This window comes from Nelumbo lutea, chromosome 8 (assembly GCF_056320005.1).
Source record: "Nelumbo lutea isolate HS-2025 chromosome 8, American lotus-T2T, whole genome shotgun sequence".
In the NCBI taxonomy this organism is placed as follows: Eukaryota; Viridiplantae; Streptophyta; class Magnoliopsida; order Proteales; family Nelumbonaceae; genus Nelumbo; species Nelumbo lutea.
The window spans coordinates 52,760,329-52,775,300 of NC_142691.1; the positions used below are offsets into that span (position 1 = coordinate 52,760,329).

At 37.5% G+C, this 14,972-nt stretch overlaps 1 protein-coding gene across 4 annotated transcripts; it reads right to left on the reverse strand.

Annotated features, from left to right (window-relative positions):
• Positions 1–1,046: 1,046 nt before the first annotated feature.
• On the reverse strand, positions 1,047–10,178 carry LOC148844192 (APO protein 1, chloroplastic-like). 4 transcript variants are annotated; one of them, XM_088959920.1, is made up of 5 exons: positions 9,540–10,178; positions 7,720–7,793; positions 2,159–2,526; positions 1,209–2,050; positions 1,047–1,115 (listed from the first exon to the last, which is right to left on the reverse strand). In XM_088959920.1, the coding sequence occupies exons 1-4, from the start codon at positions 9,583–9,585 to the stop codon at positions 1,210–1,212; spliced, it is 1,329 nt and encodes a 442-aa protein (XP_088816046.1). In that variant the 5' UTR covers positions 9,586–10,178; the 3' UTR covers positions 1,047–1,115; position 1,209. The 4 variants fall into 4 exon arrangements, with proteins under 4 accessions (XP_088816046.1, XP_088816044.1, XP_088816045.1 ...); XM_088959918.1 differs by having other exon boundaries at positions 2,159–2,532; positions 9,540–10,033; XM_088959919.1 differs by having other exon boundaries at positions 1,047–2,050.
• Between the last annotated feature and the right edge of the window lie 4,794 nt (positions 10,179–14,972).

A 14,972-nucleotide genomic window follows, 5' to 3' on the forward strand; every position in this document is an offset into this window, starting at 1 on the left:
CCACAAACTTAAGGTTTAGGCCTAGGTTTTGTGTTCAGGCTTGGTCCAGAATACATGCATGTTTGCTATTGCCTTCATATATATGTATAAACATCTAAAGTTGCTAATAACTTCAGTGTTTAGATGGTCACTAGGCACTCTTCCAAATAGAATGTTTGAGATCAAACATGCAGAACTAGACTCTTCATGGCATCGTCTAGGGTAGGTCTGTTCATGGGCCAGGCTTCAAACCTGACTTTAAACTATGTTGGTCTCGGGCTTCAGGCCAGGCCCATTTAAATTTTAGCAAAAGTCAAACCCAAGCCCAGCCCATGAACAAGTCTATTCTAGGGTTGAGCAAGGATAGACAAGTTCTACTCGGAACCGAATGGAACCGAGCTTAAACAAGTCCTATCTAATCTATTACCTGAATAGGTTATAGTTGTGATTTGATCATTTTTCTTCAATTTAATATTTGTGTATAATAAATAATGTAAAAGATAATATTTACAAAATTCAAATTATAATGGTAAGTTTTGAATTATATAAATCAAGTTTTTAAAGAACGAATTTCGCTAGTAGACCCTGGTACTATCAGGCTAGAACCAACCTTAAAACCAATCTTGATAGGGCAATTTCTGCCCAGAAAACCTAGATGGTTCCAAAAACCTAGAACTAACCCCTACAAGGGAGGTTCTAGGTTTTGCCTTGCAACTGAATCCAACTGATCCCTATTGATCACCCATTTTTGGAGTAAATTTATTTTTAATTATGAGGGTTGAAAATATAATTTAAACTATAACTTTTCACCTCGTTTAATTCCCTCTTATTAAGGTAAGTTAAACTTATATTAATTTGTCAAAAACAAAAAATAAGGAAGACCCCTATTCGGTCAGGTGCTGTACAGGTAGGTACAGGCATTCAAAGAGCATCAAAAGTATGGCAAGAACAAAACCTATACAGAAAAGTAACCCAATAACTGACTTTAGCGGAGATGTTCGAAAATTTCAGCTAGCTAAAAAGAGAAGATTTGTGGTTGAAGATCCTGCTATTTCTCTCAATCCAAATGCACCAAAATTGCCTGCTTTAGTTTTATTCGAAAAATTAGCTAATGACCACATTAGTCTTTCTGAATCCTGTACAGAGATAAACCTTTTATCAGCTTGGTAGATAACATACTAAAAGATTTGTAAGTTAATGTAATGTAACTACACATTCTCAAATATGACCTTATGCAACCAAGCGAGCTTCCTCGGTGTCTGGAATTACAATGTCGAGCCTCATCATGGGCTTGTACTTATCTGGTATTTCTGCACCTGCATGTATGCACATTTCAACAACAGCCGGTGCCTTACCATAGAATCTTTTCAGTGCACTTCGCATAAGAGGGTCGGCTGGGTCTCGTACATGCCATACATAATTTGGTGGGACCACTTCGTCCACTGTTGCATCCTGCCATCCATGCTTCCCATCCCTCCACTGGTGCTTGAATGCCCCGCAAAGCTTTGCATTATGCCCCCATGGCCCCACATGAACCTCTGAGCAATACCCACATACCTTCACAGTGTATTTCTGCATCAATTTTCTCACACCCCATCTCACAGTCTCATAAGCTTTAAGGGTCTCTTGTGCAACCTTGGGCACATCAGCTGCTGCAGGTGGTGGGAATTTTCCAATGTGAGCTCCATATGTATCAAGCTCCATAAGTAGGGAAGATGAATCTACAGAGCGGTCCAATTTGGGTTCCTCAACAAAACCACCTCGGTCAATTACTTTCTTCCCAATCATTCGGATGGGTTTTGTCCTTCTACGAGAAGGATATTCTGGTATATCAACACCTGCTTGGATGCAAAGCTCCACGACTGCTGGAATCCTGTCATAGTCAAACCGAGTTTCATGCTTAATGCGACGACCAAAGGGATCATAGAGGTGGTATGATTCGATTGGGATAAGTACATCATTGATGGAACCCTTGACCCACGAGTGGAAGCTTCTGCGGTGCACATTGTCAGAACCATGACAGTCCTGGATCTCATGACCAGCCAGCCCCACATGAACTTCTGGGCAGTTGCTGAAAAAAAATAAATAAACATAAAATTTAGGCCCAGATTACCCAAAAAAAATACTTCAAAAGTGAAAAAAGATTGCAATATTCTATTGAATAGAAATATTGAAGTACCTGCAACCATAGACAGGAACAACATGCAAGAGCTGTGCAAGACCTTTTATTAGAACTTTCCAAGCATCTAGTACTTCATAAGCAACAGGAATTAAATCAGGTACCAATAATCCATTCTTTGGAGGCTCAAGGGGTTTCTCAATCCCCATTTCAGCAAGTTTCTTTTCAGCCCTTCCAGCCTGCTGGATCTTTTTGAATGGGATTGGATAGGGTTTTTTCTTATTTTTTGGTTGTATGGGTGGGAGGTCCACATTTTGGGGATATATTTGTTGTTTCTTGACTGCTTGGTCTTGTCTGGGCTTCCTACCATGAACACACAAAAAATTCCCTGATGTTGTAGGTCCATAAGAATGAAGTTGATGCCCCAACTGCAACTAAAATAAAACCCATGAGTGAGATTTCAAATCACCATAAAGAAGCAGTTAGGACAACACCATCAACTGCAATAAAAGAAAAATAAATTGTCTAATGAAACCATGCTTGGCAAAACAATAGGATACTTAACAGTGTCATCGACAGGGATCAGAACCATAATCCATAATAGCAATTAGAAATTTAGAACTAAACCCACAATATTTTCTTTTTTTTTTTTTTTTGATAAGCAACATGACTTAAATTAAAAAACAGAAATCCTGCTAATAGAATAGTAGGCAAGGATATAGTACAAGGGCTTCCACAAAACAAACCCAGAACCAAACAGCAAGAATACAAGAAAAACAAAACTACAACATTATAAGATACCACCTAGTCCTGGACAGCCCCATTCCAATTGAAGTTTCTAAACACCATACCTAGCTAGAGAATTGGCCAAAGCATTAGCATTCCTAGGTACCCAATTGAATGAGACATTCAATATGGAACGCAAGAGTTCTGCCCGTCTTACCAAAGGCCTAAACTTCCACAGGATCAAGTCCTGTTTCTTCAACCAGCAAAAAATTATCCGACAGTCACCTTCTTCCACCTCCACATTTTTTCAAGTCTTATTAGCTTCAGCAACTCCAAACCCTGAAATAGAGCTTTCAACTAAGCCCGTAAGGAGTTACCATTGCCCACTGATCCAGAGAAACCGAGTAGAATGTTTCCATTACGGTCCTTGATGACACCTCCAATACCTGAACTTCCTGGGTTTCCAAGGCAACACCATCAAAATTTAACTTAAGCTTCTCAACTTCTGGTGCACACCAACTGACCACCCTCCTAGAAGCCCTCTCCTGAAAATCAGCTACAGCTTTCCAGCCCCTTAATAGATCATTTAGGGAAACACCTTTAAATTCTTTGGTCACCAAAACCCAATGGGCAGCTCTGACCTTTGTGAGCTCAATCAAATCCTCCACCTCTCTTGCCTTTAATTCTGGAGTTCCTTTCATTCCACATACTCCAAAGCACAGCCCCCCTAACACATTGCCACAAAAATTGTCTTTTTGTGTGACATCTCAATGAAGTTCTGTTAAATAACTTACTGATATCTGTAGGAGGCACTCAGAAGCAAAGGTACAATGCAGTAAAGATGATTAATGGATTCCCTTTCTCTCATACAGAGGATACATACATGAAGGGAGAGACCAATTTTTCCGTTTCTTTTGAAGCTTCTCACTTTAGGAGGAATAGAGCTGCCCCACACTTCTTTCACAGGTAAAGGGTTCAAAACTATAGGTAGAATCAAAGTTTAGAAAGAAAGAGGCACAAGAGAACAACCCAACAGTATTAGGTTCCCACACTCTCCCATCCACCCCTAAAGGGTTAAGGATTAATTGTTGGAGAATTTCAAGCAAAGAAGTCAACTCATCCATTTCTTGCTCTCCCACAGCTCTTCTCAAATCCAAATCCCAGACCAACCCTCCTCCATCATGTGTCATAAGGTCAGCAATGCATTTGTTTTTGAAAGAAGGTTGTAGATTCTTGGAAAGGCTTGACAAAAGCTCGAGTTTCCCCACCAGAAGTCTTCCCAAAACTTCACCTTAGTGCCAGAGATAGCACCATACCTCATATGTTGCAAGAAGGTCAGAAGTAAGGTCATGATTGTTTTCCAAGGACTTCTTAGGGTGAAATTTCATGCAATACCTATATCCCATCCATTAAAGTGAAGTCCATGGATACTTTTAATAACCAAATGCCACAAAGCCTTAGGTTCATTAGGGAACCTCCATAACCACTTGCCAGGAAGAGCCAAATTTTTTATTTTCACCCTCCCTAAGTCTAGGCCTCCCTCCTCCTTTAACCTACAAACCTTCTCCCAAATCAAGAGGTGGTCCCTCCTCTCACTTCCTAGGTCCCAAAGAAAATCCCTAATGATTTTTTCAATTTTCAGCACTACTTTCAGGGAACTTTAAAACTGACAAAAAATATATAGGCATGTAATATTAAGTTGATTTAATCAAAGAATTTATTAGATAAGGAATTTTTTTTGATAAATGATTTATTTGAATTTATTAGATAAGGAATTTATCCACTGGATCCCTACCAGAGTTTACCTAGGGCCATACCTTTGCTCATACAATATGCTAAAATGAGAATTCAGGGCCTCTTTAATTTCATCCTTATCTTGGGTTTCTACACCATTTATTACTAATTTTGCGATCATGTTTTTCTTTCTCTTCCCGTTTGCTACTGAATGGAAGAAATTGCTTTTTTTTTTATGAATAAAGAAATTGCTATTTCCATCCCCCTCTTTAAGCCAGACATCTTCACTTTTGTCTCCAACTCCACTCTTTTTTCTCTCCTCCTCGCTTAAACCCCTGCCTCCTTCCACCTCAGTCAGATCTAACATTTCAAATCTTACCATTTGCATTTTGGGATGGAAAGATAATATCTTTCCCAGCGCTGGCAACCAGTGTTTGAGGAACTAAACCCACGATATAACAACATGAGCATGGTTTCATGGAGCATATTAGGGGCCGTTGCTTGATTTAATGAGAATCTCACGCTGAAAAGCATGGCAACATGGAAGCAGCTACTTTGACATAAAAAAACAAAACAAAACAAAGTTTTGGTCCATAACCAGTCGACCTTTTCCAAGACCCCAGATAGCTGGCACAAAGCTTTGGTCCCTGCAAGCTTACCTCTGAATGGAAGGAAACTTAAAATAATTCCTAGACCTCGCATTGGCAGGAGCCTTGTTCACTAGGCTGCCCTTTTTTTACTACCAGGCTACCAGCCAATCATGTATAATCAGAATTGCTTAAAGAAACTAACATGAACATACCAAATAAAAGCATATACTTTAACTATTTTATATAACTACAAGTAAAGATAACCATTATCTATCAAAAAAACCACAAGATCAACAAAGCTAGTATACGATAGCAGCTTGGAGATAATAGAGATGTATTAAAGCAAATTAAATGGTTACTGTTGTAAGGCTTATTTAATTGTTACTTTATAGTTGCTGTTAGTAGGCTGACTTCTTAAGATACTGTCAGTTAGTTACTTGTCTTTTTTTCTTATTAGTTTGGTTCTAGGGTGTGCCACCAAGGGCATACTTGTAATTTCTATTCTTTTTTATTAAGTTAATATAAATAGAAACTGGCGGCTGCCAGAAGTATCTTTTTCCTCTCAATCGTATTTCCCTTTTTTCTTCTCTCTCTCTCTCTCTCTCTCTCTCTCTCTCTCTCTCTCCCACTCTCCATGAATCATTACAGTTACAAAGGAATATGGTGATAAGCTATTTGTAGGTACCCAGGTCAGCAAATGGTTTGTCAGACAACTTTGGCCAAGCAACGGTTAAACAGGGGGCAACGGCCGTTATGGGCTCAATTGTAATTATTTCCTTTCTTTTTTCTGGGTGAGGTAAGCTTATCTTAACTAGAAAAGTGGGTTGCTGTTTTCTTTTCTAGGCTCATTTATTTTTATTTCTTTCTTTTCTGGGTGAGATAAGCTCATCTCCCCATGGGCTAATATTTCTTTGCAATATCTCCTGTTTATACTAATAAAATATGTTACTGTTATCTATCAAAATAATAAGTTTACACAAAGAGATAAGCTCAGAAGAAGCCATACAAAAAACCAAAAAGTTAAGGGGAGAGAGAGAGAGGAAAAAAGAAACCATCTCCCCAAGGTCACCCTCCCTAACAGAAAAGCAACTAAGTTGAGACAACCCAGAGGCGTATGGCCCTCAATTGACTTGCTGATGACTAGTTGATGCTTTGGTAGCACCAGATAGTCACTCTAACAGAGATGGTATAAATAATAGTGTATTTTCTATCAAAAAAGAAATCTTATATATATTTAAAGGAAAGGGGAGGGTCTGTCAGCCCCTTTCCTTTGTTTTCCTACTCTAAAACTAACTAAGAAGCAATAGTTACTAAAGGAAATCCTAGTGAACTTAAAACTATGAGTTTGACTTTGACAACTATAGGGCAAAGACATCTCATTCTTCCCTTAGACGCCATTACATTTTGGCAGACTTTTCTAGTTTTGCAGATCCTTTGGCAGATGATGTACATATGAATCATTAGTAATAAAACCTTTCACGGGTGAAAAGTAAAATATCGGTTAATTTGACCAGAAAACAATTAACAAAAAAACAAAACTGATTAATTGAACTGAAGGGGAAAGAAAAGTTTTAGTCCCTAGACAAGTTACAAGACCATAAGAAATGCCCATGTAAGATTATATTCACTGTTAGTAAGATAGTAACAGAAAAATGCTAGTTGGCAAATCTGGGAGTAAGACCACTCTTATGAAGAAACATCATGGTAATCAAACTACAACCAATACATTATGCAAGTTAGTTTTCCAAAGGAAACACATTTAGGAATGAAAAGCATTATATACAACAAAGAGTTTCTCTGGTCTTAAGAACATGTCAGATTATTAGCTTCTGTTTCACCATAAAAATCATCTTAAGTGAGTGTTACATGAGAAACACTATTATATCAGGACTGAATCCCTGACTAACATCAATGTAATAACATCATAGAAACTAATTTATTTATCTAATCCTTAAATTAAGTCAATACTTATATATATATATATATATATATATATATATATATATATAAAGTCAAGGATGACTGTAAGCTGCAACTCTGACAAGAAACTAATTGAAATACCTATTATATCAGGACTGAATCCCTGACTAACATCAATGTAATAACATCATAGAAACTAATTTATTTATCTAATCCTTAAATTAAGTCAATACTTATATATATATATATATATATATATATATATATATAAAAGTCAAGGATGACTGTAAGCTGCAACTCTGACAAGAAATGTCGTTGAATGGATTGCAAGTCATTTCATACCAACTGGTCTTGAAAACAAATAGCTAATACCCAAACCAAATATATCAAATATCTCCAGCTATTAAAGAAACAACTAACAAGGGAAAACTTCATTGTCCAGTTAATAATGGCTATTAGTACCAACACTTAACTCATGAGTTTGATCAGAGCTTATCAACCAAGAGCTAACTGCTAACCATTGTCTACTTTCCAAAGAAAACTTTACCACACCCCCCCCCCCAAAAAAATAAAATAAAATAAAAAAGGCAAAAATAGCACAAAACGAAAAGAAGAACCAAAGTTATAGAAGTACAGGGCAGAGGAAGCAACCTTCGATACAAGACGTTTAGACCTTAAATCAGCTATACATGGCCTCTTAAGCTCCACAAAACCAAAGCAAACACCTGAAACACAAAATTGGTATTTCAATTTTCAATCCTGATGGGCAATTTCTGACTAAAACAACGACTCAGGGTCATTGTCAAACGGGCCTCCCAAATTTGGCCAAAAGGGTCAATATAAACTAGACAGTGTTGCGATCACTGCCAAGTAGCTCACTTGGAAGCTGATATGGAGTCACCTCTCATCAAGTGAACTGGAGGTGATGAGCCCTCCAAGTATTATATTTGAAATGTAGTTGGTCCAATAGTGACTCCATACACAAGGGTATCGGTTTAACCCATCAAGATAAGACTTGGATGGAAGAGCGAAGGGGTTAGGCACCCCTCTCCCATTTCCAGCAGGTGGGACCAAGACACATGGGGGACCCAAAGCAAATACAAGCCTGAGCAAGATGATAAGAATTAACTAATGTATGCATCAAGTATAGCAAATAACATACAACAAAGAAATTAACAACATAAGAGGTTAGTCGAATTAATCATTTATTTGCAATGAAGATTCTTATAAAATGAGACTCCATAACACTGAGGTTGTTTTTGGTACCATTGCTGTTTCTACCTGAAATATTTTGGGTTGATCAATACAAATTGGTGAGAGATATGTGTTATCACATTACATTTGAGAATTACTTCAGATAGATTGGTTAGACTTCACCTCCTGGAGCAAGAAACACCAATTTCATGTTTTGAGAAACAGCCTCACACATGCATTTTTAAGGTATGCATATTTCAACCATAAGTAGCCTAAAAATAACATTTGTAGGCAAATTTATATTGATTAACCAAAGTTTCAGGTAGAAACAGTAATTGTACCAAACACAACCTAAATAAGAACTAATCAATGACATGTGAAGATAACCACTAAAATAAAAAAAAAAAGGAAAATTATTAAATAGCTTGGAAAAGAGGAACCAATCATACACCCTAAGATGAAAAGTTATTCAATAATGTATGAATTAACTTCTAAATCTAAAATGAGACTACTCATGAGCATAGGTGAGAATAATGAAAGGAAAGAAAACTTAATGGCCTAAATGATAGTTGCTAATTCATGAAAGTGAAAATTATCAAAAAAAAATGTAAAAGGGGAATTATCTAAATTTACAAAAAAATGGGGATTAACTGAAATTATGGGAATTACTCAATACCATAAAAGAGAATCCTGAGATAGCAATATTTAATAAGGAAGAAAATGAAAACCGAAAATGCTAGTATTAACTACTTCCTATTAAATTTCTAGGCATTAACAAAAAAGGGGAGCCATTCAATGATCTGAAACAAGAACTAATTAATAAAATGAAAATTGTCAATCTCGTAAGATGAAGATTTTTCAATGAGATCAAAATTATTTACAACCTAAACAAAGGAGAATTATTCTGTAACCTAAAAGGCTTACTCGAGTTAACTAAGGAAGCCAAAAACTACATAAGCTAAACTAGTCACAAGAACCGAACCTAATCAGTTTGATTGATGCCAAAGAAGAATCAAAAGCAAATGGATGAATAATTCTATCTATTCTAATGAAAATAAGAGTAAATATCAAAAGTAAACCGCACACTACCCTGCAGTGACTAATGTTTCATGCGATAGAGCTAAATGATAAATAGGGGAAAGCTAAATTGAAAAAAAAAAAGGTAAAGAATGATACCTGGAAAGCTACCCGAAACGTAAAGCAGAAACGAAATGGAAATCCAGAAATGTACTCAGACAAAGACCAATCAACTGTGGAGAGTTAGTATAGGTCATTACCGGGATTAAATGAGTGGGGTACGTTCAACCCGTATGTTGCCTTCATTCAACAGTGAGCTAGAATATGATATGGGATTGCGATAGATCGGGTTTTCGTCTGAGAAATGAACGTCTCCGATGGAGCTTCTACAGGTACCGGGAGTTGACTGTTGGCAGGAGACTGTAATGGAGGTGCCGGCAGTTGACTGTCCGCGGAGGATGGAGGTTCTTCAACAGGTTGGGACTGGATAGAGCCACTTTTTTGCCGCTGAGGACGGAACCGAATCAGCTAACGATGCAAGCAGATCGCTGGCGTTTTGATTAGTGGATATACCAAAAGGAACCTCACGTACGGTGGTAGGCAAATAGTGCTCGAACTGGTGCTCAAACCATGGACGGAGAGGCAGTAGCTGATGACAATTGAAAGGGCCGGCTTGCAGTTGCAGAGTGAAGTAGATGACTGGTGTACCGAGACGAACCGGTGGGGAAAAAATCTTTAGATTGTGTAAATAGGTAATTTTTGGATCTTTTTCGGTATATTAATAATTTTACAAGAAAAGGTTACCACCGGAATCCCCATTTCGGTGGCAGGGATTTCTTGATGATTTCTACATGATGGTGATGGGTCTGAATGACTAGAACGGTCTAAGAATCTTGGCCAACGAGATTGTTGGAAAGAGAATCTTTTTTATATAGAGTACAGGGATGGGTTTCTCCAAACGTTTCGGATGCTTCGTTTCGAATTTCATGTACAACGGTGGGAACTGAGCTTGTATTGTATCAATTATCAACTATCAACCCTTGGAGTAGCATATCAACTATCCACCCTTCGGTATATTTAAGGTTTTGTATTTCCAATCCCATAATTTTTATGTTTTGTTTTCTATTTCCCTTCTTTTTTCTTTTCTATTGAGTATACTAGCCCAGTCCAACCAAGAAGAAATTAGTAGGCTAGTTGAGTTGGAAGCCCAGTACAACAAGTGGCTCCTTGTCGAGGAGCAACTATAGAGATTGAAATCCTGAGAACTATAACTTTCAAAAGGGGACAGAAATACAAATTTTTTCCATCATAAGACAAAATTCAGAAGGAGATGGGGCTATAGAAAGTCTGAAAGAAAATCAAGATAGATGGATCACCGGTTCAAATGCCATATCAAATCTCCTCAAAAATCATTTCCCAAGTAGCTCAAAGCAAGGAGAAAATTTTGACCCCACCCTCTTAGAAACACTCCAATTCAAACAAATCCCAGCTTAAGAGAGTCAAAAACTCCTAACACCCCCTCAAAAAGAAATTAAGTTAGCCTTGTTCCAAATGAACCCCCATAAAGCTCCAAGCTCGGATGGTTATACAGATTTCTTCTTCCACCACTACTGAAATTTGGTTGGTGATGAAATCACAAGTATGATCCGAATTTCTTTCACTCCAAAAAACTACTAAAACAGTTGAATCATACCAATCTTGCTTTCATACCAAAGAAGAGGGGTGCAGAGAAAGTGGAACAATTTAGGCCAATTAGCGTAAGTAATGTTCTTTACAAAATCCTGGCAAAGGTCCTAGCCAATAGAATAAAGCCTTTACTCCCAGACCTAGTTCAGAAAAAGCAAGCAGCCTTTGTCAAATGAATGAGCATTATATATAATATCATCTTAGCAAAAGAGATCACCCACAAGCTTAAAACTCATAAAGGGAAAGGGGAGTGGGCAGCTTTGAAAATTGACATGGCTAAAGCTTTTGATAGAATGGGGTGGAGATTTCTCATAGAATCTATGAAAAAAATTGACTTTCCAACAGCTTGGTGTGAGTTAATCTGGCAATGTATTTCCACTCCATCCTTCTCGGTCAAGCTAAATGAGTCTTCTTTTGACTTATTCACCAGGCTTAAGGCAAGGAGCCCCCCTCCCTCCATGCCTTTTCATTATTGGAATGCAAACTCTCTCAGCCCTCCTGTATAGAGAAGAGAGTCTCTCACAACTCCAGGGAATAAAAATTGCAAGAAACTTAGAGCCCATCGCCCACCTCTTGTTTCCAGATGATTGTTTTTTGTTCTACAAGGCTGACCCTGAGTCCTTCCACTAGATCAAAACCACTCTCAGGCTATTTGATAAATCTCAGGGCAGCACATAAACTTTGCAAAATCTGGAATCATGTTCAGTAGAAATATCCATAGAACCCACCAAAAGCTGTTGAGCAAAATAATAAATTACAGCACCAAATATCTTGGAACCTGGCTAGCAAAAGGAGAAAATGGACCCAGTAACACCAAAAAACATCTAGCTGATTGCATTTCTCAGAAGATAGAACATTGGCAAGCAAAAACCCTCTCCCAAGCTAGTCGTACTACTCTCATCAAAACAGTCACCCAAAGCATCCCTGTGTACATCCTGCAAACAAGCCTCCTTCCATAGTTTTTTGTAAAAAACCGGATAGACTACAAAAAAAATTTTGGTGGGCAGGAAGATCTAACACAACTACAAATTGTAAAATGAAATGGTCTACAATCTGCTCTCCCAAAACCTTGGGAGGGTTGGGGATAAGGAGATTCTCCCCAATGAATAAAGCTCTAATGCTAAAATCAATCTAGAGGCTCTTAAATTTCAGAGACAACCTTTGGGCCCAGCAACTAGAAGCAAAATACATTAAAGGAAACTGGTTCCTTGACTTGAAAGAAAAAACCACAGACTCGGGTTGGTGGAAATGTATCATCAAATTAAAAAATGAACTAAAATCTCATTTTTTCTGGAAGCTTGGAGATGGCAGAACTATCTCAGCATTCTTGGACCCCTGCGAGCCCCAACTAGAGAGCAATGTCCCGGCCAAAAGAACTAAGAGCCTAGAACCTCCACACTTAAAAGTGTGTGAGTTAATCACAGATCATCAAACCTGGAATGTTGATCTCCTCAACAACTATTTTGAAGATAGAAGTGTGGAAGCAATTCTAAGCATTTTCTTAAGGACTTCGCAGCAACCTGATAGGCTCCTCTAGAAAGATTCAAAGAATGGGGACTTCACTGTGAATTCAGCCTATCACTCACTTCTAGTAACCACACTACAAACTCAGTCAAGTATAGTGAATTGGTCCAGAATCTGGAAGAGTCCATGCTCCCATAGATGTCAGATCTCCATGTGGAAGTTCATCCATAAAGTTGTTCAAACAAAAAAAGAAATACGGGTCTACAGAAGAAGAGAAGACACTTGGTGTACCTTTTGTAAGGAATCTCCAGAAACCCAAAAGCACCTCTTCTTGGAATGCCCTCTCTCAAGGGATGTTTGGATGCAGGCCCAAGTTAGACTTGTGCCAAAAGCTTTTCTAAGCTTTGACAAGAGGATCTGATCCAATGGTGGTGGCAACATAATACTCACTTGCAGAACAAAGACTTAAAGTACAATTATGTTGCAAAGATCTGTGCTATCTTCAGAAGTTTATGGGATGCAAAAAATGACCAAAATTTTAATAAAGTGAAACCAGACCCACTTAAACTGTTTGGGACTTGCATCAAGATCTTCTCACAAATCTCCCGACCATCTTAGTGGATGGTTCATGGAGCACCTCCACACAAACTGCATCCACTAGAATATTTATGTTCTCTCACAGGTCTCCTCTTCTCATTGCAAAAGGACAACCAAGCATGGCAATATCAATAGCAACAGCTGAGCTCTGGGCAATAATTAGAGGCCTACGCAAGTTTTTTTGTATGGGTGTTAAAGCAGGCTCTTTGCTATCGATTGCCAAGGAGTTTCTTATGGAGCTTAAAGGAACTGGGAAAAACATCATATGGGATCTACAGGCTCTATATGAACATATATCTGAATTACTCTTATTTTTTGATAATATCAAAATTCTGTATGTAAACAAGGAGATAGTAAAGCCAACTCATGATCTGAAAAAGCGAGATAGACTCCCAAACTCACATCCCTGTGAACTTAATTCAACGTTTTTTGAAAAATTGTAGAAAGGGGACCCAAATGTTCCCATGATGTTTTTAATGGACTCTTTTGTTACTGAGAAAAAAAAAGGAGATCCGCTTTAGTACTCACAGCATCGTACAACCTTTTACAGCAGTGCATCAGAAATATCTCATCCCAATGCAAGGGTGAAAGATATTGTACGAATGGTGTAAATACGGTCTTACGAAGATCAACCAATTTCGTTTTGAAGGGAATGAACAGAAAAATCGGTTCTATGGAAACATTGGCATTTCTAATCAGGATCTCCGAGCAGAAAATTACAGCAATTAGGCCATATTTGGTTCACTCTCATTCTTTCTCATTATTGTCTAAGATGAAATTCTAAAATAGATAAGAATGGGTAGAATTAGGCATAAAAATACTTTGACAAAAGTGCTTTCATAAAAGTGCTTTCATAGTAGTTTGCTAATAAACATTTGTGGTAGTAGTTTTGTAGAAAAAGTTCTCAAAGAAAGAAAATGAGCAAGATGGGGTACCTCAATTTTTGTGTTATGGGTTGACTTTTCATTCTAAAAATAATGTGGCCCATGGCAAAAATTTTGTAACCAAACACTCTAATGTAATTCGTTTTTGCCCTGAATGATGCCTAGAGTAATGAACCAAACATGGCCTAAGTGAAGATATTTGAATTGACCGCTGATGAGATAAGGTTTTCTCTATAGATCTCAAGTTTGTCCACAGATCTCAAGAATTAAAAGAATTATCTCAGCCTCAAGTTTGTGTCTAGCTAAGAGAGATGCTTGTAGAGAGCACACAATTGAAAAGAGCATATAGAAGCAATAGAGAGACATATGGAATCATCATATCTTTCTCTCCTTTTTGCCTATTTCTCCTCTTCTTGTTGTAGTCCATGTCCCATGGTTGTAGGGGTTTTGAGAGGTTGAGTTCAAGGTTTTAAATTTTGCAATGTATCGGCTCGTACTGGCCGATATGTATCGTATCTTTTAATATGTGACGCTCCTTTTCGTCATTTCGATCCCATATTAGGGATGTATCATATTGGAATTGGGTAGTTTCAGCCTATTTTGTGTGTGTGTGTGTGTGCGTGTGTGTATCAGTCAATACATGATGAATTACTATGTTGCGAAAACAAATTTAAACCCCAATCAAAAGAAGGCTTCTAAACCCACTTTAAAACCTTCTTTCTTCTCCAAACTCACCAAAAATGTTTGTTTCATTCCTAGAGACTAATATCTACTAAAAATATGCCAAAAAACACCACAAATTGGTGAGATCTGACAAGTTTTTTTTACAAGGAGTGAAAAATAGGTATATTTTGTCAATTTCCTTGTCAATATACTGCAATATTTTGGTTTTTTTTCTTTGAATGCTTAGAAACATTTCTATGTATGTTAATCTACTTCATATGTGTTAAAAATCCCACCTCTTTTGCTGCTAGAAGTATATCTTTATGAATTTATGAAGAAAAATAAAAAATCTGAAATTAAAAAAAAAAATGTGTTTCTGATGTGATCTATCTATAAAGA